The sequence below is a fragment of the Pseudorca crassidens genome, chromosome 11, assembly GCF_039906515.1.
Source record: "Pseudorca crassidens isolate mPseCra1 chromosome 11, mPseCra1.hap1, whole genome shotgun sequence".
Taxonomy (NCBI): Eukaryota; Metazoa; Chordata; class Mammalia; order Artiodactyla; family Delphinidae; genus Pseudorca; species Pseudorca crassidens.
The window spans coordinates 95234053-95256148 of NC_090306.1; the positions used below are offsets into that span (position 1 = coordinate 95234053).

Sequence of the window (22096 nt, forward strand, 5' to 3'; positions counted from 1 at the left end):
GTGTGTGTGTGACCAGTTGGGGGTTCCTGGGTGTGGCTGTGAACTTCTAGGGAGAGCTCCCTCGGAATCCAATAGCCAGACATGTTAGAGGGGCCACAGGATCACCAACTAGAAGCATTGTGTTCATTTCCTGAATATTGGGTAAGCACTTGCAATGTGCTAGGCACTGCGCTAGCTGGGAAGACAGTGGTCAAACATATAAATGCACAAACAAACATGAAGTTACAATAGTTCCGAATGTTCTAAAGCAAAAGTACAGGGATCTGGGAGAGAATATCAGAGAGAGAGTGACATATGTAGGGTGAGTGTTCAGGGAAGATCTCCCTAAAGAGGTGACTTCCAAGTCGAGCCCTAAAGGAGACAGGGAAGAACATTCCAGCAGGCGAACAGCATGCACAAAGACCCAGAGGAGAAAACATCTTGGAACATTCTAGAAATGGACTAGAGGCCAGTGTGGGAAGGAAACAGCCCGGGAGAGGGGGCTGGGGAAGCCAGTAGGGTGTTCAGAACTTTGGAGGCAGACAGGGCTAGAAGTTTGGACTTTCTCCTAAGTGCAGGGTGAAGCAGTTAAAGTTTAAGCAGGGAATGGTGTGATCAGGTTTGTAACGTGACAGCCCTGTAGGGAGGATTGGCTATGGCAGGCCCGTGTAGGCCCAGGGATCTAGGGATGAGGAAAGTACAGCCCAGAGCTCCAGGAAAAGGGGAAGACGGAAGCATAAACCAACCTTCACACTCTAATATGACACAAGCACCTGTAAGCACTAACTTAGTTGGGGGAACCAGGGAGGCTTCCTGGAGGAGGTGGCTTCTGACCTGGGCCTTTGGGAAGGTAGGCAAGGTGGAGGCCAGCACTCCAGGCCTAGGGAATAGGTTGGGTAAGTCTCAACAGTGAAGGGGTGCAGGCTGGATTTGGTGAGTCAGTGGATGTGAAGTGACTCCTCAAGGTTATAAGTCCCCATGGTGGCTGAGCCAGCACAGGGACCCGATCTCTGATGGAGAGGAGGTCTCTGATGCCCAACTGAAGCCTGGCCCCAAGAACTGACATCGAGGAAGTCCCCAACACCCCCCACATCAGTGCACTCCTGCATACCCAGTGTCAGCGGGTGCGCACTTCCCCACTTGTGGTAGAGCTGGGAGGTGAGGAAGAGGAAGTGTGGGCCACAGGCCAGCCCCAGAGGGCCTGGGGGAGGAGCCTCTTCTAGAGTTGAGAGAAGCAAGGCTGGGGTTTCCCTAAAGGCAGCTCCTGACGACTCCTGGGACCACAGCCGAGACGCAGGGTGGCTAGAGGGAAGTGAGGGGCAAACTCAGCCTGGACCTGGCTGGGAAAGAACCTCCGCCACCCCCTCCCCTGGACCACTGACAGCCATGGCCACGGCCCAACAGCTGCGTGCTGAGAGGTGAGTGCAGGGGCGCTGCCCTCCCGGGGCCTCCTCACTCTTCCTGGCAGGCCTTGGGGGATGGAGGCCTGCCCTCCTGCAGCCCCTTATCAATGTCGAAAGTTGAGAGACTGGAGTTGAGTCAGAACCCAAATACTCAGAAATGCAGGCTCTGAGAACTGTTTTAAGGAAACTCCAAGTCATGGCTCACCTCCCTCAGGCACGGATGAAGACACTGAGGCTCAGAGAGGGGACTGACTTTCCCAGGGTCACGCAGGAGTGGGTGGTAGAGTCTGGACGGGAACTCAGGTGTCCTGGGGCCCAGGCTGGGCCTTGCTGCTCCACACTGTTCAGTAATGGCTTTTCATTTCCTGTTCAGACAGAGGCGTAGAATCTGGCTCTTTTCCAGGGCTTGTCTCAAATATCACCTCCTCCGAGAAGCTTTCCTTGATAGCCCCCTCTGAACACTTGCCCTGTTTCCTTTTCCTGTGTAGTCCTTACATTGCAGGCATAATAGTCTATGCTCAACTCATTGGTTTTCTTTACCACTGGCTCCCCAATTAGAAGCAAGTCCCATAGGGTATTTATGTCTTTTGATAACTGCTATACCCCCAGGGTTTGAACAATGCCAGTACAGACTAAGTGCTCAGTAAATGCTGGTGAGTGAATGAATGAAGGAATAAAGGCATGAATGGACCACTGAGCTGGAAAATGTTCTTAGATCCTTCTGGTCCAATCCTGTCACTGTATGGGTGAGGAAACTGAGCCCCCAAGGAGAATAAATTACTTACTGAGGGTCACATGGAATGAATGGCAAGGCTGGGGCTCAGAGCACAGCCTTGTCAGGGCCTCGCCTCGTTTCTCAGGAGACACTTTCTGGATGTTTCCTCAGTAGCCAGGCCTGTGCTCCGAGCTCTAGGGGGACCTGAGGACACAGGGATTGGCTCCTGCCCTCCTGGATTGGAACAGCAGGTGACACCAGCAGGTGACATCAGAGTGTGGTAACAGTGTGGAGGTGGCTCTGAGGGTCACTGGAGATGGGCTAGGCTGCTCTGGGCCGAAGTGGGCAGCAGAGGGCCTGTGGGGGAGTCTGTGGCTGGAAGTGGAACCCGGGGTGGAATTCCCGAAGGCTTGTGTGTATGGCGGGAGGGGCAGCAGAAGCAAATGCTTGGAGGGTAGTTCAAGAGTGGCCTTTGAGAGCCACAGAGGGTGGTGCTCGGGGCTGGGGTGAGGTTTTCCCACCAGATCCCAGCCCCTCCAGCCCACGAGTCCTCCCTGGAGACTGGGCCTGGCACGCCAACCCAAACCTTCGGAAAACAGCTGCTGTTTGAGGCTGGTGGTACTTCCTATTTCTCAGAGCACGTGGGTCAGAGAGAGGATGACCAGAGCCGGCCAGCCGGACAGTGTGTCCCCTCCCTCCCGCTCCCCGTCCCTTTGCAGATGTCCTTGGCCCTCCACGGAGGAAAGGCGCCCTGCTCCCCTCCTTCATGGAGCTGTAGAGCCAGGCCCTGGGGTCTCTCAGCCTCCCTGCACCTGGATGCCTGTCTGAAAGTGAGCCCCGATGCTTGAGGCCGAAGCGGAGGATGTGATGGGAGGGCAGTAGATTTCTGGCAGTAGGACTTTCTAAGACCCGAAACGTCTAAAGATGGAAAGGACTGCCATGGGGGGAGGGAGTTCGCTTCCCACAGACATGTTTAGAGCACCTACTGTGTGCAGGCAGCACAAAACCTGAACTAGCTGCTGCCTCAGGGTCTTTCCACGCCTTACTCAGCCCTTCCCGTGCAGGCCCCCAAAATGCACTTCTCATGAACGATATGAATCTATGGACTCTGAGTTGACTTCAGCTCAGAGGGGTCCCGGCTGAGGTGTCTAGCGGGCAGCTATTCTAGTGGGACTTGCAGCCGGGTTTGTTGCACCCCTGGCGTCGCCCTGATACAGCAACTTCCAGGCTCAGCTCCCCGCACCCAACCCCCTGGCAGCCAGGCTATTTCCATGTGGCGCAAAGCAGACTTGTTGAAAGACAGACACAGGGAGTGGCCTTGCGTCTCCCTGAGTACCTACTATGTGCCGGGGCTGTTCTGGGCCCTGGGGATGCAGCAGTGAGTAGGGTCCCTGCTCTCGTGGGGATTCTCCAGCTGTGCTTGTTACAGATGTGACCTCTGAACCCTCCAGGGATGTAAATACTTCCATGGTCCCCATTTTGGAGTCGGGGAGAGGCCAGAGTGCAGAGAGGAGTCTCCCCAAGGCTGCTGACCTTGGTGACGGCAGAGCGCGAATTCAGGTCTTCATCTTTCACCTGTGCTCTCCCGCCCCATGACACACAGGTCTCCCGACGTAACCCCTTCCTCACCCCACCACCAAAGGGTGAGGCTCAGGGGCCCTTCGTGAGCAGGCCCTGCCTGTCTCGCTGGCTTCGTCCCTCATAACGTGCCTCCTCTTGCATGGCTGGGGGTCTTTGCACTCGCTCTTTCACTTGCCTGTCATCCTGGGGCCAGGTCCTCTTTACTTCTCCCCCTGACCTGGTGCCACTTCTTCTGGGAAGCCCTCCCTTACCATCCTCGATCTGAGCGCACCTTGTCCTATATACACAGGACCCCTGATTCTCTCTCTGATAAACGTCACCCTCGTCTTAGAATTTTCTGCTTGCCAAGCTTTTTTGCCCACGACTACCAATTCGTTGAGGGAATACAATAATGGCCAGACTCCTGCTGCAGCTCGAAACATCGTGGGCTTTTCCTTCACAGCTTCTAGGACCACTGAAATTAGGTAATTATTTGTCCAACTCCTCCACTCAACTATGAGACCCAGGAAGGCAGAGGCCATGTCCTCATGTTCTTAACAGGGTCTGAGCTACAGTAGGTGCTAACAACGTTATTATTATTACTCTGGATGCGGTGACTGAGGCTGGGAGGGAGGGGCTGCGGTTCATCTGAGTTCACGCAGCAAGCTGTTGGGAGCTTTCAGACCAGGGCCAGTGCAGCAGTGTTTGGGAACAAAATTCTGGAGCCAATCCCAGCTTCTTTACTTACTTGGGCAAGTTCGTTAACCTCTGCGCGCCCCAGTTTCCTTGTCTGGAAGAAGGTGACGCTGCCTTAGAAGGCACCTGGTGCTCGGTGTGTGCTCAGGAAATCGTTAGCTGTAGTTACTATTACCCAACCCTCCTGATTCCCCGGAAGGGGCCATTTCTACCTCTCTGGTTTCTTCCTGCCCCACCCCCATCCTACTGCAGGTGAAATACCCAGGAAGTGCACAGTCTCAGGGGAGAAAGTGGAGGAGGAAGCTTCTCCCATGGGTGCTACCACAGGACATGTGTGGAAAGTGAGTGGGGAGGTTGCCAGCCGCCACCAAATTGCTCTGGAAGTGCTGGGGATTTCCTCTTCCCGCCCTCTGGCACCCTGAGTCACCTCCCCGCCAGCCTCCAGAGTCCTGAGGTAGCCTGAGACCCCAAGCAGCCCAGGTCACGTGGGGACCAGCAAGGGCTGGGACTGGGTGTGTAGACTTTGAAACCAATATCGACTGAGGTCCCAGCCAGCTCTGAGGCTCGGCCGGGGCAGCCCTGCCCCCCACTCCCACTCTGTTTCCCGATCGCTGCAGCAGTAACAGGATTGCTAATTGCTTCTCATTTCCTCATCTGTTCACAATCGGCTGGACTCAGAGACCCCTAACTGTTCCTTCTCCATCTCCTTGGCGGTCCCTTTCCTCTTCCTCCATCTGCCCCTCTCAGCCCCCTCCTCTGCTCAGTGATTGCTCTTCCCTGGGGGTCTTAACCAGCAGTCACAGGGCAGATGGTTTCTACCACTCCCACTCCAGTGGGGTTCAGCCCCACCCACGCTGAACTCCAGAGCCACACGCCACCTTTTGCCAGACCTCGACCTGTGTGCCCAAGGGATCTCTCAGATTAGCATGCCCCAAACTGAGCCCATCAACCAGGCTCCCCCCCACCCACCCATCCTGGTCAGAATACGGGTGACATGTGGGTGTCACTCCTGACACTGCCCTTTCTTTCATCTCCACGTCCAAACCGTCTCCAAACCCTGCTGGTCGTAACTCTGGAATGACTCACAAAGTAGTGGTGTGTCTGTCGGATATGCATAAGGCTGCAGAGAACAGAGGAACTGATAGTGGCTGAAACAAACAGGGGTTTATGTTTTCACATAACGAGAAGTCCAGACATAGAGGTCACAGCTGGTTCTGCAGCTCAGTGACTTCAGGACCAGCATTCCAGAGATTCCTGTGATCAGTCTCATGGTTTTGCCTCATGGATGCAATGTGGCTGCTGCAGCTCCAGATGTCTCACCTGCTTTCCAGGCAGGCAGAAGGGGAAAGGGCAGGAGACCATGCTAGCCTTGTCCAATCCTCTGGATCTTGAAGTGAACACTCTCCTAGAGGCTGCTACAGCCTCTAGGTTTCCTCTTAGGTTTCATTGGCCAGAACTGCTCGTAGGGCTGCTCCTAGCTGCAAGGGGGTCTGGGAAACAGCAATGGGATTAGTATGTTTGGCTCAGACCAATGGTCATCTATCACCTTGGGGCTAGGCATTGCCACCCTGAAAAAAAATGGAGCTTGATTAGCAGGAAGAAGCAGGGGACACAAAAATGGAAGAGTGCCTGCCAAGGGTGGTGTCCCTTGTGTCTGTCCTCTCCTCCCGTCGCCACTGTCTGGCTCAGGGACACATCTTCTCTCAGCTGGACCCCTTCAGGGCATCCTAGGGGCGCTCTGTCCCTTCAGTCTCTGCCCTCCTTTTCCTCTCCATGCAGCCACCCCAGATGGCCTCCTAAAGCCGGGGTCCTATTGTGTTTTCACTCTCTTCTGAAGCTTTACATGGCTCCCCGTTGCCTATAAAACTCCTCAGCTCAGCACTGGAGACCCTCCTCAACCTGGCCTCATCTGCCTATTCAGTCTCCGATCACACCAGACTCCAGCCACACTAGACCTGGAACCACTCCTGGGGCCTCAGACCCTTAGCACATGCTGTTCCTTCTGCCGGAAGGCCTTTCCCCCTCCCCGGTCCTACCTGGTGGACTCTTATTCAGCCTTCTAGACCTGGCTCCAATGTCACCTGCTCTGTGAGGATTTCCCCCCGGGTATAATGAGCCATTCTCCCTGGGAGGTGTGTGTTGACTTTGTTTACCCCTGTGATCCAGGGCCTAGAACAGGGTCTGATAGGCAGGGGTGCTTGATTCCCTGTTCCCGGATGAATAACGCAGCCCCAAAGCGATTTGCTAGACTCTCCTATGGCTGTTGATATATGGCTCCGATTCCAAATGCCTTCACTGTCAAGGTCTGGTCTGTGTCGCTGCCTGGCACGAGAGGGGTGTTGAACAGGGTAATGCAGGTACACGGGTTCACTTTGCACGGGGCCTCACACCCAGGGGCCACCCAACACAGCAGGGTGATGACCAGGGTTTCTTCTCCTCCCGCCTCCCTCAGCGACTTCAACCAGCTTCCCGACGACATTGCCACCTCAGCCAACATCGCCGACATCGAGGAGAAGAAAGGCTTCACCAGCCACTTTGTAAGAGAGACCCCTTCACCCTCTGACCTCTGAGCCTCCAGCGCTCTCCTCTCTTCACTTCTATCCCAGGGGTTCTCAACAGGGCGATTGTGCCGTCCAAGGGACGCTTGGCAGTGAATGTCTTGAGACAGGTTTGACTATCACACTTGGGGCAGAGCGTCTACTGCCTGGAGTCCGGGGATGCTGCTTCACGCAGTGCGGTGCACCGGACAGTCCCCACGACAAAGAATTACCTGGCCTCACATGTGATACCAAGGTCGAGAAATTCTGCTCTGACCCTAGGACCTGTGGACCTCTCCCCTGCTCTGGCCCTGGCCTGCGATGCCCCACCCCCTGGTCTGCAAAGCCCCACCCCCTGGTCTGCAAAGGCCCACCCCCTGTCCTACGAGGCCCCACCCCCTGGCCTATGAGGCCCCACCCCCTGGCTTGCGAGGCCCCACCCCCTGGCCTCTGTCCTCCTTAGGTTTTTGTCATCGAGGTGAAGACGAAAGGGGGGTCTAAGTACCTCATCTACCGCCGCTACCGCCAGTTCTACGCCTTGCAGAGCAAGCTGGAGGAGCGCTTCGGGCCGGAGAACAAGGCCAGCCCCTACACCTGCATCCTTCCCACGCTCCCAGGTAGGCCACCAACGGGCTGCCCCAGGATGGAGCGGCGCCCGCCAGCCTCTCCTCCCAGTTCTGCGGGCGCTGATCGGTGCTTCTATTTTAGCACAAACCCTTCTATTTTAGTGAAAACCGTTCATTTAGTCCACGGCCCCCCTCCTGCCAGCCATGGGCTGCCACCTCTGGCTCTCCGGACTTACAGCCCTTGACCCCCTGCTCTCCAATGAGCGTTACGGCCGCCCTGCTTCAGCGATCCACCGCCAGCTTCGGAGCGCATCAGCCCGGGCCTCTCCTCTTCGAGACAGGAATCCCCGTGTCTCCCACGTTAAACACAGACTCATCTTCCAGCCCTCCCTCTGTCCCCTGTGGGGGAGCTGCCCTCTCACTCCCCAGGTCCCCGCGGCTCCCCCTGCTTCCCTGCTCTGCTGGGACGCTGTGGGCGCGCACCTCTGCTTTTGGACAGTCCCCTCACCGCTTGTCTCCTGACCTGCCTCCCCTGCTCCGTCCTCACCTTGGACAGGCCCAAACCTCTGGCTTCTCAAGGCCAGCCTGCATGAGCCCAGCAGGAGAAAACTCCACCAGAGTGGGGGTTCGGGTCCACGGAGTGGTCTTGGCTGTGCCCTGCACACGCTGCAGGCTGCATCCAATCACCGTTCCCCTAAACAGCAAAGACACTTCCTGACCTTCCCTTCCTCAAACTCCAAACCCTGCCTCCAGCTTGCTTTCCTCTCTGCCTCAGCCAGTGCCCGAGGTTCCCTGCCTCCAGTGTCCAGCATCCAGCCCCAGGGAGGAGACTGTCTCCCAGGGGTTCGCCCATTCCCTGGCCCCGCCCCGCCCCCTCCCCCTCTCTGAGCAGCAGGGAGGAGGGGTCCCTCTTGATCTCAGCTGACCTCTCCTCCCTGTAGACTCACCTTCTCCTTTATCTTCTGATTCTCTGCCAGTCCTCGCCACGGGAGGGCTCGGTTCTCTTCCGTCTTTAAACAAGCACGTGTCCTAAGTGGGCACTCTGGCCACAAGCCTCCTTGAGCCCCGAGGCCCCTCAAAGATCTCTGCCTCCTCTGGTGCTCCTTGGAAGGTGGGCATCCTCTGTACCGTCATCCTCAGTTCTGTCTTCTCACTCCCCCATAGGCAATCTGACCCGTGCCTGTGATTTTAACTGCCCTTTTCTGGCTACTAATTCCCCAATGTCTCTCTCTACCCCAGACCTCAGACGCTACCCTCCTTACACCGCCAGACACCAGCCGGTGTGTCTCACAGGCAGCGGGCAGCAGGAAGCCGACCCGTCTCACATTTGCTTTCTGGGGGGCTCTCTGGGTGGGCAGTTCTCCCAGGACCCCCACCTGAGGCTCCTGGAGAGGACATTTGTCTTTGGTCAGCCGTCATCGCTTTCCCTTCCCCGCAAACACTCTGCCTTGCTTGTGAAGAATGATTCACCCATCCACTGCACAAATATTTATCGATTTGGCATTATTCTACACCATGGTTCCTAACCTTGGTGACACATTGGAAGTACCTTGAGATTTAAAGAATCCTGATGGGCTTCCCTGGTGGCGCAGTGGTTGAGAGTCCGCCTGCCGATGCAGGGGACGCGGGTTCGTGCCCCTGTCCGGGAGGATCCCACGTGCCGCGGAGCGGCTGGGGCCGTGAGCCATGGCCGCTGAGCCTGCACGTCCGGAGCCTGTGCTCCGCGGCGGGAGAGGCCACAGCGGGGAGAGGCCCGCGTACCACAAAAAAAAAAAAAAAAAAGAAGAAGAAGAAGAAGAATCCTGAGGCCGGGTCCCACTCCCAGAGATTCTGATTTAATTGTTCTGGGGTGAGTCCTATGCAATGAGATTTTAAATGCTTCTCAGGTGACACGAATGTGCAGCTGGGGTGATGAGAACACAGCTATGAGCATTGCAAAGATCCTGTTCTCTCAGAGCGAAGAATGTGTGTGTGTGTGTGTGTGTGTGTAGGAACAGGCAATACATAAACAATTAAAACAAGAAAAATATCAACTGGTGATAGTACAACTCAGAAAATGCACGTTGGATGGTGGCCACCGCAGCGCTGTGGGAAGAGGAAAGGGAAAAGCGCTGAGCCAGTGTGGAGGGTTCCTGGCCCGGGTGGGCAGCTCCGGGCCCAGAGGCCACACTCTTGGGTCAGATTCCCAGGAGAGCTCTTGTGTCTCCTCAGCCAAAGTCTACGTGGGTGTGAAACAGGAGATCGCCGAGATGCGGATACCCGCCCTCAACGCCTATATGAAGGTAACAGAGGGGCCAGGCCAGGGGGCCCCTGGGAGGGCCCAGGATGCTGAGAATGGGCGGGGCCCAGGCACCATCCCTGGGCATGGCTTTGGGAACCAGGGCTGGCTCTTCTGCTCTGATGGTTCCCATCTTCAATCCTTAAAGGCCAAGCCTAGGGAGAGAAACAGGATGTGTCCTCAGGGTTCCTGGGGATGGGACAGGAGCAATGGAGAAAGTTCAGAGAGCCACACTTTGAACTGACAAATCTAATGGCTGTGCCGGGTGTCCTGGTACAGAGGAGAATAGGATCCAATGCCTGCCCCAAGGTCCCCGCTGTCCAGGGGGAATACAGACAGGTGGGTCATGAAACCATAAAGGGATACGGTCTGTATAACAAGGGCACGGCAGACCAAGGCCCTGGCTTTGTCACATAGCACCTTTGTATGAACAGGCCACAGGCTGGATTTTAGTTGCATGCATGGGCCTTGGATGGATGCCCTTGTGTATTCCCCAACCTGTAAACTGTCTACCTCCTCAGAGGACGGGAACGCAGAGGAAGGAACATCTTAAAGGCAGAGAGCCAGGCTGGTCAGGAAAGACCTTCCACCCATTAGAGCTGGGCAAGAGAGGGATAGTTTTCCTCGTGAGGTAGTGAGCACCCTATCACTAGAGGCATGCAAACCTTGGCTTGATGACAACCTTAGGAAACTGGGGCGAGAAGCCCTCTTCATAGCCCAGAGGCATCGTCACAGAGAGTGAGGCCTCCCTGTTCTACTCTTACGGGAAAAGAGCACCGAGCTAAGTGCTCTGGTCTTTGCTCTGACACTGAGTGGGTGATTTAGGGCTATTTGCTCATTCTGTCTAGGACTTGGTTTTCTCACCTATGAAATGGAGCCGTGCCCCCAGCTCTCCTGTCTCACAGGAGGGGAGTGATGTTGGGATCTATTGAGAAAAGGACAGGAAGGTGCTTTGTAAACTGTGAACCTGCTTCCAGAATGTGAGAGAGCATGACTCCTAGTGGAATGAGGGGACCCCAGGAGTATAAAGGGGGTGGGGGAGGGAGGAGGTGGCCGCCTGCCCTCCCCAGTGGCTGCAGGAATCCTGGGCTCTGGGCAGAGGAGAGGTAGGGTGGGAAAGCCCACGGGCTCCAGTACTGGAGGCATCTCCCCTCCAGGGGGCGCTGTGACAGCTGCTCCTTCTGGGCAGCCGGCGGCTCCACTCTCCTCCAGCGGGGCTGGAAGGAGGGAGCAGGGGCTGTGGAGCTGGAGCTCTTCCATCCACGCCTGGTCTTGGCAACCAGCAGCCTGAAGGATCTCATCTCTGCCTGTCTGTGTCTGAGTGGGTTCCTCGAAGCTCAGAGGCCAATCAGTACTATGGTAACCTCACCCTGGGCTTGAAACATTCAGAGACGGAGAGCTCACTACCACTCTCCCCTGACCCAGGCTGCTCGTCCATTGTCGGACAGCTATTAGAAAAGCCCGACTCCCTGTGACTTCTACCCACCGGTCGCACCTCTGTGCTCATGAAGAATAGGGCTCGCGTGACAATGACAATTGCCTAGAACTATGTGGAGTGCTCTGACCGGCAACAAGGAGGCTCTTGATATATATTTATTGGATAAATAAATAGGCTTATTTAATTCCCTCAATAACCTATGAGTTCAATACTCTTATCCCTATTTTAAAGTGAGGAAATGGAGGCACAGAGAGGTAGAGTCACTCACTCAGTGTCACAGAGCAGTTAGGTAGGTAGGATGGGATTTTTTTTTTTACATCTTTATTGGAGTATAATTGCTTTACAATGGTGTGTTAGTTTCTGCTTTATAACAAAGTGAATCAGTTATATATATACATATGTTCCCATATCTCTTCTTTCTTGCATCTCCCTTCCTCCCACCCTCCCTATCCCACCCCTCCAGGCGGTCACAAAGCACCGAGCTGATCTCCCTGTGCTATGCAGCTGCTTCCCACTAGGTATCGACCTTACATCTGGTAGTGTACATATGTGGTAGGATGGGATTTGAACCCACATCTCTGTGACTCCAGGGTTGTGCTCTTACCCACTGTGCTGTATTGTAATAAAAGTAACAGCAACAATGATAATATCCAGCTTGGATAGGGCCCTTGCTAGATGCCCAATGCTGTTCTAAGTGTTCTGCACGTATTCAATTATTTAATCTTTACACAATTCCACGGGGGAAATAATATCACCTCCATTGTATTAATGAACATACAGAGGCACCCCTGCTCCACGTCACCCAGATGGGCGGCAGAGCTGGGATGCTAACCCGGGCATCACCTGGCTCTCTCTGTGCCCTTGAGCCCATCTCTGGGCTGGCCCCCTGCCCTCCCTATAGGACAACCGTGTCTTTTCCAGGCTCTGCGTTCCCAGTTCCTCTGGAGAGGAGTTCCCGCCCCTCCCCATGCTGCTGCCCCCGTGGAATTCTCTGAGGGGGTCTGGGTGCCTCTGGAGCGGTAGCGCTCAAAGCCAATCACAGTGCTCCTGGGGACCCGTGCAGCGGGCAGCTTGGGGGGACCCTGGCAGGTCCTGGGCACTCTGCATCCTCACAGCCTGAGGGTCGTTGCATTGTGGTGGGTGTAACCAGCATCTGATTGAGAGTCCCGACCCCACCACTTCCTAGCTCTGCCCACCGGCCCGGGCAATTTCTCACCCTGAGCCTCAGTTTCCCCAACTGTGATATGAGATGAAGTATCAGGAAGCATGTTTTTAGGCTGTAATTCCACTAACTGTTGTTAATTTGGGTTATTTGGGGGAATACGTCCCCCACCATTGTCTCGCTTTGATGTAAGGGATGAGCCTTGGTGGCAGACGGCTCTGGGTGTCACTCGCTAGGCTGTGTGGCCCTGGGCAGGTCCCTTCACCTTTCTGGCCCTCACTCCCAGGTTATTGTTAGATGGAGCGAGGTCACACCGTGGGGCACTCAGTGCAGTGCCTGGACAGTCACCACCACATCACGTTACCTGTCGTCACCGTTATTGTCATGTCTGAAGGCCTTTGGGTCTTTTCCAAATGAACTGTTCTCAAGCTAGTTGGCCCCCTCCTGACCTTGAACCCAGGGGCAAACCTTGTGACGTGTTACCCTCAGCCTACCGAGATTTTAAAATATGTCTTACTTGTTATCAGGCAGAGGACCATTAGTGGAGAGAGGTGGGCCCAGCATGGGGGACGGGGATGGAGCAGCTGGGCTGCGATGTTGAGAGCTTTCTGCTGACCACCCCACCTGTCCTGCATCCTCCCCAAACGCAGCACCTCCTCAGCCTGCCCATCTGGGTGCTGATGGATGAGGACGTCCGCATCTTCTTCTACCAGTCGTCCTATGACGCGGAGCAGGTGCCCCAGGCTCTCCGACGGCTCCGCCCGCGCACCCGGAAAGTGTAAGTGACCGGCCCCTGTGCCCTCATCAGCTAGAGCCCTGGGCCACTTGCTCCTAATCAGGCGCTCTGTCCCAGAGGCCTCTGCGGCAAAGGCTCTTATTTTCCCTGAAAGAAGCAGGGAGTAGAGACCAGGTCTATACCTAAGCACTCCAGGGTGGTTTGGCTTGTTAGGTGAGCTTGGGAAATCAAGCGTAGGGCCTAGAGGACAGAAAGCGTGTTTGACAGTAAGGGCTGGAGGACAGGGGCTGGGCCATCGACGGGGAGAGCTTGGTGCCTCACAACCACTGGGGATGGTCCGAGGGCTTCGGGTGCCTGGGGGGAGTAGGGAGGAGGGAAGGGAGGAGGGATCGTTCTGTCTGCAAACACTCCTCCCAGCCTCTCCCGGGATGCCTTGTCCCTGGTTAGTGTTTTTCCATGGGGCTGGCGGTGGCTCCTTCGTGTATCACACTGGTCCCCAGGAGGCGCTGCTACTCACTCCCTTATTCCAAAGGGCCCGCAGCTCCCTCCAGAGCCTCCTAAGCTGGAAAAAGTCTTCAAAAATCCAAGCCACGGAAATAGGGCTGGGCTTCCAAACAAGAGGTTGCTGGTGCTAAGAATTCCAGGGCAGGGCTCCTGAGCCCCGCCCTCCCACACAACTCCTCCCTCCTCCCTCTGGCCAGTATCTCTGAGCGTCCTGTCTGTGTGGTGCCTGGCCATCTCCCCTGTGCACCCAGGCAGGTGTGCTCTGAATGCCAGCTGTGCCCCACAGCAGCCCTGTGTCCTGGGGTGGAGCTCAGCACTTCTTGAAGCCCATTTCCTCAGCTGAAAAATTAGGGGTTGAGTGTGGGAGTAATGTGAAAGGGCTGGCAAGCTATGGCACTAAGCAAATGTATATCTGAGCCTATGCCTCCTGGTCCACAGAAGGGGAGGCAATCCTCCTCCAGGGCAGTGAAAGCTGTGGGGAGTGTGCTGGTCCAGAGGAGCAATTGTAGCTGCATCTTTAACACCCTCTCCCTCCCCTGCCTTTCCTGCCTCTGCTGAGGGTCTCCTCCGGGCACAGAAGCAGGAGAGGTGACAAGCCCCTCTTCTCTCTCCACAGAAAGAGCACGTCCCCACAAGGCGCCGGCTTTGACCGCATGGCAGCTCCACGAGCGGAGGTACCTCACCACTGGGCAGCAGCCTAGCTCCACCCTTCAGCCACTGAGCCCGTCCTGCTGGCGCCTGCTGTGTGCCCAGGATGCGGCTGGGTATTGGGGGGTGTGTGGAAGGACCCACAACCGTGGCCTTGGACGCCTGAGGACTCCCAGCCAGCTGAGGGGAGGGCATGTGAGGAGCACACAGAGGCAAAGGGGAATCCACCCATCCATCATTCATTCAGAAGCTCTGCTGGGTCAGCCCTGCCTTGGGGACTGAAGCTTCAGAGGTGACTCAGACCAGGCCCTGCCCTCAAGGGGCTCACACAGCTCCCCAGGGATGCACCCTTAGAAATGGGCATTTCAAAACCAGTGTAGTCAATGCCCTAGGGGTTTGGGGGCATTGGAGTCCCCAGTGAGGCCTGGGGGATGGGGAGTTGCCCAGTCCATGGAGTCTTGCCCCTTCCCTCTCATGCTTATCCTGGCAGGCCTGGAAGGAGCACCATTCTGGAGTCAGGGAGACATGGGTTCTAAACCCGGCTCCTCCGCTAACAAATAGAGTGGCCTCAGACTAGTCACTTATCCTCTCTGAGCCTCAGCTTCCTCATCTGTTAAATGGGATGCTGAAGCATGTAAAGCACTTTAGCAGGAGCTCAGTGAATGTTCCCTCCCTCCCTCCTCACTCCACCTTCTCCCCAGGCCCTGTTTGACTTCACTGGGAACAGCAAACTGGAGCTGAATTTCAAAGTTGGAGATGTGATCTTTCTTCTCAGTCGGATCAACAAAGACTGGCTGGAGGTAAGGTTGGAAGTGAGGATGGAGGTGAGGATGGAGGTAAGGTTGGAGGTGAGGATGGAGATGAGGATGGAGGTGAGGATGGAAGTGAGGTTGGAGGTGAGGACAGAGGTGAGGATGGAGGTGAAGATTGAGGTGAGGTTGGAGGTGAGGATGGAGATGAGGATGGAGGTGAGGATGGAGATGAGGATGGAGGTGAGGATGGAGATGAGGATGGAGGTGAGGATGGAGATGAGGATGGAGGTGAGGATGGAAGTGAGGTTGGAGGTGAGGATGGAGATGAGGATGGAGGTGAGGATTGAGGTGAGGTTGGAGGTGAGGTTGGAGGTGAGGATGGAGGTGAGGATGGAGATGAGGATGGAGGTGAGGATGGAAGTGAGGTTGGAGGTGAGGATGGAGATGAGGATGGAGGTGAGGATTGAGGTGAGGTTGGAGGTGAGGATGGAGGTGAGGATGGAGATGAGGATGGAGGTGAGGATGGAAGTGAGGTTGGAGGTGAGGATGGAGATGAGGATGGAAGTGAGGTTGGAGGTGAGGTTGGAGGTGAGGATGGAGGTGAGGTTGGAGGTGAGGATGGAGGTGAGGTGGAAGTTAAGTTGGAGGTGAAGTCACTTCAAGTCTGTGAGGGGATCAGAGAACATGGAGGTATCTGAGAAGGCCCCAGGGAAGAGATGCTGTCCAAAGATAGTCCTGGAGACCTGGGCAGGTGGATCGGGGAAGCCTGAGGAAGTACAGCTGTGTGTGGCTGGAGCAGCAGGTTCTGAGCCTAGCCTTGTCTTTGGTACTGACCCCAACCAACGGTCGCTTTAGGCAAGTCAGTTAACCTTCTGAGTTGAATTTCTTTGTCTATAACAGGGTATCTCAGCCTGTTCACTATTGGCATTTGGGGCCAGGCAGTTCTCTGTTGGGGGGCTGACCTGTGCACTGCGGGGTGTTTAGCGGCGTCCTTGGCCCCCATCCACTAGATGCCAGTAGCACCCCTCCAGTTGCAACAATCAAATGTGTCCCCAGACCTCTGGCCCTGGGGGGCAGAATCACACCCAGCTGAGACGCACTGTCCGTAATCTGGGGTAACGTTACTCACCACGCAGGGAGCGAGTGAAGGTGATGAGGGAGACTTGAGCTCCAGAGTCTGGCGTGACATCCTAGCTCTGTTTTTAACTAGCTTTGCAACTTTGGGAAACTTACTCAACCCCGTGGTTTCCTTTCCCATAAATGGAGACAACTAACAGTGGCCGTTTCTTCACAGGTTTCCGGGAAGGGTTGAAGGAGGTGCCGCTGTTCAGGGCTCGGCCCATAGGGAGCCTGTGTGTGGCATCTTGGCCATGCTTTGTCCCTGCACGCGGCAAGCGTGACCCATACAAGGGTTCATAGCATGACTGGAGGTGGGGGATGGGGGGTCACCGGGTGGGAGGCCCTGGCCTGGTGCCAGCCTTTTGGATTAAGTCCTATAGTTATGAAAGGCTCTCTTTTCTCGGGGCTCCTGGGGGGTGGGGTGTGAAGGAGGTCATGGCACAGGAGGCAGGGCCAGCCGCCGGGGGTCCTGGAATCATTGAGGGAAGGGGAGGGTCCCTGGCATCCAGGGGCTGGCGCGAGTGCGGACCAACCGTTGGTCTCGCAACTTGGCGGTTTTGATTTTACGCCAGTCCCGGAGTTCTGTCTCAGGCAGTCTACGAGCTGTTACAGCTGAGGGGTATTGCTGGGTCATTCTCCAGAAACAGGAAATGTTTGTTGACTTCTTGTTTTCTAGAAAGTTCTATGAGTCAGTATGGCGGCCGACTTCTGGCCTCAGATGGAAGGGAGGGTTGGGGAGGAGTGAGGGTAGTACCTCAGCCTCAGTTTATACGTCTGTAAAAGGGGGCGGAAACAATATGTCTTCCGTAGTATTGCGAAGATTAAGAGAACAGGTGACAAAGCACAGGCAGTGGCTGGGTCTTGGATGGAGTTTAGGAGAGAGGCCTGGCTGGAGGGAGATTTCTGGCTGTCTGGTCTAGAGCAGATGGAATCCGTGGACACATGAGTGACTTGGCCCCACCCCTCCCCCCACAGTTTTCTCCCTGAGCGCCTACCACCACCTGAGTCCCCGTGAGGTCCACCTGTTTACCTGTGCCTTGTCTGTCGCCCTCCTCACACTGGAAGCTCCAGGAGGGAGGGCAGGGATTTTCATCCCTTCTGAGTGCCCAGGGCCTGCTCCGTAGCCGGCACTCAAGAAGCCTTTGAATGAATGACTGAGTGAATAAATGACTGAGGTGAAAGCAGCTTTCCAGATCAATTCAGGTCTTAACTTGTTCTAAAATGGACGCCTTGGGGTGAACAGCTTGGTGACCTTGCCCACTTTTTCTCCTCCCTCTGCCTGAGAGGACCCAGAGCTCATCCGCCTGTCCTGTCATTATAAAGGGGCGGGTCCCCGGGGCATGGCCCCGCTGCCTCTGCTGATAGCAGGCAGGGCAGTGCCTTCTCCCCCTCCCGCCCCCGCAGGGCACTGTCCGGGGAACCACAGGCATCTTCCCGGTGTCCTTTGTGAAGATCCTCAAGGACTTCCCGGAGGAGGAGGACCCCACCAACTGGCTACGCTGCTACTACTATGAGGACACCATCAGCACCATCAAGTTAGTGGCCTGCTGGGAGGGAGGGGCCTGTCCAGCCTCCCTGCCCCTCCCCACCCCTCCCCCACCTCCATATCACACTCTGGGCTCTAAGACCCAAACCAGATCGCATGTCCCCCCACCAAACACACACACTTAAAAGCCCGCAGGGGCTCCCAGCGCCCTCCGGATAAGCCAAAAGGCTGTCACAGGGTGTCAGGGTCCAGCACGACCTGGCCAGCCTCATCCGCCTCTCCCCCTTCCAGCCTGCGGCCTCCTCACCCCTGCCCCTTGTCCCCTTAGGGACATTGCAGTGGAGGAAGACCTCAAAAGCACCCCACTCTTCAAGGACTTGCTGGAGCTCATGAGGTGAGGGGCTGGGGTGGGAGGCACTGGGGGCGTCAGACACCCTGGAGGAGAGAACAGAAGGGGAAACAGTGCATTCAGGGGCTGGGGGTTCTGCATCTATTTCACCTTCTTGTTTTATCCACAGCCCAGCCCTGAGGGGTGGGTGTCGCCTCTCCACATTAGAGATGAGTGGGGGGCTGCAGAGAGGTAAAGGGGCTTACAGTTTGTGGGCCTGGATTTGCTAAAGTCTCTCTAGGTTCAAAACCTTGGACTTGGACCCTCCGCCCTCAGGGAACCACCACCTCCCAAGATCCAGTTGAGTTATGAACCGTTATTTTACAGAATGGAAATAGCATCGTTATATTCCTGACTGCAAAAGCGATATCTATTCATTATTTTTTTAAAAGAATGTCAGAAATCACAGAAAACGCAAAGAGGTGAAATCCCCTCGCATTTTGCTCCTCTCATTATCTGACACGCATTCAGAGTTCTTCAGCACACACCCCACCTGCACCCCGCTCCCCCTTAAATATTATTTAATTGGCTGCACAGCATCGTTCTGCGGATGCGCGGTAACTAATGTAGCCACATCCCCTTCTGTTGCCATTGAAGTTATCTTCCACTTTTTTACTACCGTGAGCAGTGCTGGGATTCACATATTTGCTGACTTGCCTGATTATTTCCTTAGGACGACTTTCTAGAAGTGAGATTTGGGGATCAAGGTGTTTGCAAGTCTGATGGGCCTTCTGACCCATTTTGTCAGATTACCTATGGAAAATTGGATGGCTTTTCGCCCATCTACCTGCACCCCAGGTGGGACGGTTCCAATCCTTAAAAGGTTCTTCTCCATAGCCACACACAGGGGCTTTTTTCTGCTCTACTCTGCGCCCGGCAAAACCCACTCTTCTTCCCTATGACGGTTCTTACGTCTTCAGCACATTGATGCACAAGACATTTCAAGCTGCACCACTAATTTGTTGTGAAAGTCCCGTTGTCCCCTGGAGGTCTCAGTTTCCCCATCTGTATAGTAGGACGTTGGACCACTCGGATGACAGGGCTGGTGTCCAGCTCTGACCTCTTCTGATTTTTAGATCCCGGCCCTAAAACTCCCTCTGTCCCCTCTCCCTACCCCCACGCTTAGGCCTAAGGCCGCTGGACCTTTCCTGAACCCTGATCTCTCCCACCCAGGCGGGAGTTCCAGAGGGAGGACATCGCCCTCAATTATCAGGATGCCGAGGGGGATCTGGTTCGGCTGCTATCAGACGAGGATGTGAGGCTCATGGTGAAGTGGACCCAAGGTCTCCCCTCCCAGAAGCACCTCTTCCCCTGGAAGCTGCATATCACCCAGGAGGACAACTACAAGGTCTACAACACGGTCCCCTGAGCCAGCGGCATCCCTGGGGCAGTGAGGGGACACCTAGCAAAGAGCCCTCGGAGAGGATTAGGACCAAGAAAGGCTGGGAGCACGGGACACACTTCCTGGTTCTGCACCAGATGGACCTACTGGCCTCGGCTTGTACCATCTCTGCATTTGGTCTCTGAATTAAATAAACCATTTCATCTCAAAGTGCTGGACTGAGGAAGATAGTGTCTTTTGAAGAGAGAGAGGAGAGAGAGGAAAATACCCATTAATGAGCATCACTGAGGGGCCATTTATATACGGAAGGGGGCCCTGGCTTTGGGCCGCTAATCCAGCTGCCCTGTTCCCTCGCCCTGTCCGCATGTGTGGTGAAACCCAGCGACACTCGTGTCCCTTCTGGTCACTCCCTTTTACGCCCTTTCCCAGGAGTGGCCGCCTGCCTCACGGAAGTCATACTCCCCCGGGAGCCCTCTGGGTCAGGCCAACACCAAGCCCTCTGCATGACCAGGGTCAAGGGCTTCCTCTGCCTTATTGCTGCTGCTCTGCAGAGGGGCAGAGACCTGGGTCGTGGTGTTGGTGGTCTCCATTGTAAGTAGGGGGTGAGCGGAGGGAAGACTCTGGCCCCACTGGGGAGGAAGAGGAAGCAGAATGACGGGATCTTCCTCTGTGAGCTGAAGCTTTTTCTCTCCTAAGCAGCTAAAATGGCAATAGCTATCACCTCCAGAAGGGCGGCAGGAGGAGCTTGGCGGACGCCCCTCCCCAGTGACACAACCACTTAACTGATGAAAGATACTAAAAGCCAACCATTGAAGGTTTCTGGAAATTGTTCTGAGGGCATACAGGAAGTGGAGAAGCGTTTATTCTAGAAAAGCCTACTAAATCTCTAAGAACAATGAGTCTGTGGCATTTGAACCTCCATGTGCTCCCCTCCCTTCCCCATCCCCTGCTCCATGTGATGGAAACTGCTCCAGATGCGCTATCCTGAGTGAATGCAGCCAAGAAGATGGGGGACCCCTCTCCCCTCAGCTCCCCGCCGTTTGCCATTTCAGCCCCAGAAAGGGCAGGCGGCCAGTGCCTCTCATCCCCACAGCCCTGTGTTGTGGAAGCGCTATTCCAGGCCATCACGGCCCCCTACATCTGTGTGCTGGGGCCGCCATAACAAAATACCACAGGGATGTCCCTGGCAGTCCAGTGGTTAAGACTCCACGCTTCCACTGCAGGGGACACAGGTTCGATCCCGGGTCAGGGAACTAAGATACCACATGCCGCCCAGCGAGGCCAAAAATAAAAATAAATAAATAAATAACCACAAACTGGTGGCTTTCACAACAGAAATTTATTGTCTCACAGTTCTAGAGGCTAGAAGACTGAAATCAAGGTGTCTGCAGGGCCACGCTGCCAATGAAGCCTGCTGGGAAATCCTTCTTTGCCTCTTCTTAGCTGCTGGTACTTTTCTGGCGTCCTTTGCCATCCCTTAGCGTGTAGACACCTCACTCTAATCCTCCATCTTCATGTGTGTCTTCGCATTTTTCTTCCCTCTGTGAGTGTCTGTCTCAGTGTCCAAATTTCCCCTTTTTATAAGGACACCAGTCATATTGGATTACAGCCTACCCTGATCATTTTATTTTGACTTAATGACCCTATCTTCATGTAAGGTCACATTCTGAGTCACTGGGGGTTCATATCTTTTGGGGGAGTACAATTCAACCGTAAGAATGCACTAGAAACATCTGTTTAAGAATCATTAAACAGGGCTTCCCTGGTGGCGCAGTGGTTGAGAGTCCGCCTGCCGGTGCAGGGGACACGGGTTCGGGCCCCAGTCCGGGAAGATCCCATATGCCGCGGAGCGGCTGGGCCCGTGAGCCATGGCCGCTGAGCCAGCGCGTCCAGAGCCTGTGCTCCGCAACGGGAGAGGCCACAACAGTGAGAGGCCCGCGTACCGGGAAAGAAAAAAAAAAAAAGTCCTTAAACAGACCATGCAAACTATGTACCGGCAAATTCAATTGTTTGGCTTCTAACATGTTGCCTGAGCAGACTCGCTGAGGGACCCTGCTGCTGCAGAGCATCGAGACCCTAGAGAGCACACACTCTTCAAAGAATCATGAGCCCGATAAGAAGTGGCGGGGCTCTCCAATGACCCTCCCACCCCACCACCCACCCCCACTGAAGAAAAATCCCATGAGAGCTGGGGCCAGAACCCACAGCATCTGGGAGGTTGTTCCGGAATATGCAAAGGCAGTGCTGCTGTTAGAACGCTGAGCCCCAGGGGAGGCCGTGACATGGGGAGCCTGGACCAGGGGCTTTGGGGTTGGTCAAGGTCTGGGGATAAGGGCTGAAGTGACCCTGAGAGAGTGGTGTCCCCGTCTCCAAGCAGAAGCAGAAGAAAGTCCCCTCTGGAGTAAAGTGTCCCCAGTTGAGGCTAACAGGAGTCACTCAGATTAACATGAAGCAAAAAGGGGACTTCCCTGGTGGTCCAATGGGTAAGACTCCATGCTCCCAATGCAGGGGGCCCGGGTTCGATCCCTGGTCAGGGAACTAGATCCTGCATGTGTGCCGCAACTAAGAGTCTGCATACTGCAACTAAGAATTCCCCGCACCACAACTACAGAGGATTCCGCGCACCACAACTAAAGATCCTGCGTGCTGCAATTAAGACCTGGCACAGCCAAAATAAATAAATATATAAGTAAATAATAATTTTAAAAAAAAGATGGGAACTTCCCTGGTGGCGCAGTGATTAAGAATCCGCCTGCCAATGCAGGGGACATGGGTTCAAACTCTGGT

At 55.2% G+C, this 22096-nt stretch overlaps 1 protein-coding gene across 1 annotated transcript; it reads left to right on the forward strand.

The window, feature by feature from the left end:
- The first annotated feature begins 1188 nt into the window (after positions 1 to 1188).
- Positions 1189 to 19519, forward strand: NCF4 (neutrophil cytosolic factor 4). The gene is made up of 10 exons (XM_067697936.1): positions 1189 to 1397; positions 6806 to 6890; positions 7354 to 7507; positions 9668 to 9738; positions 12985 to 13112; positions 14191 to 14248; positions 14924 to 15022; positions 17498 to 17628; positions 17908 to 17973; positions 19141 to 19519. Exons 1-10 carry the CDS (start codon positions 1366 to 1368, stop codon positions 19334 to 19336), a joined length of 1020 nt encoding a protein of 339 aa, XP_067554037.1. The 5' UTR covers positions 1189 to 1365; the 3' UTR covers positions 19337 to 19519.
- The last annotated feature ends 2577 nt before the right edge of the window (positions 19520 to 22096 follow it).

Coding starts and splice junctions, on each gene's coding strand:
- NCF4 (XM_067697936.1), top strand. CDS start 1,366: ATGGCCACGGCCCAACAGCTGCGTGCTGAGAG. Junction 13,113..14,190: donor CGCCCGCGCACCCGGAAAGT/GTAAGTGACCGG, acceptor CTCTCTCCACAG/AAAGAGCACGTCCCCACAAG. Junction 17,629..17,907: donor GACACCATCAGCACCATCAA/GTTAGTGGCCTG, acceptor TTGTCCCCTTAG/GGACATTGCAGTGGAGGAAG.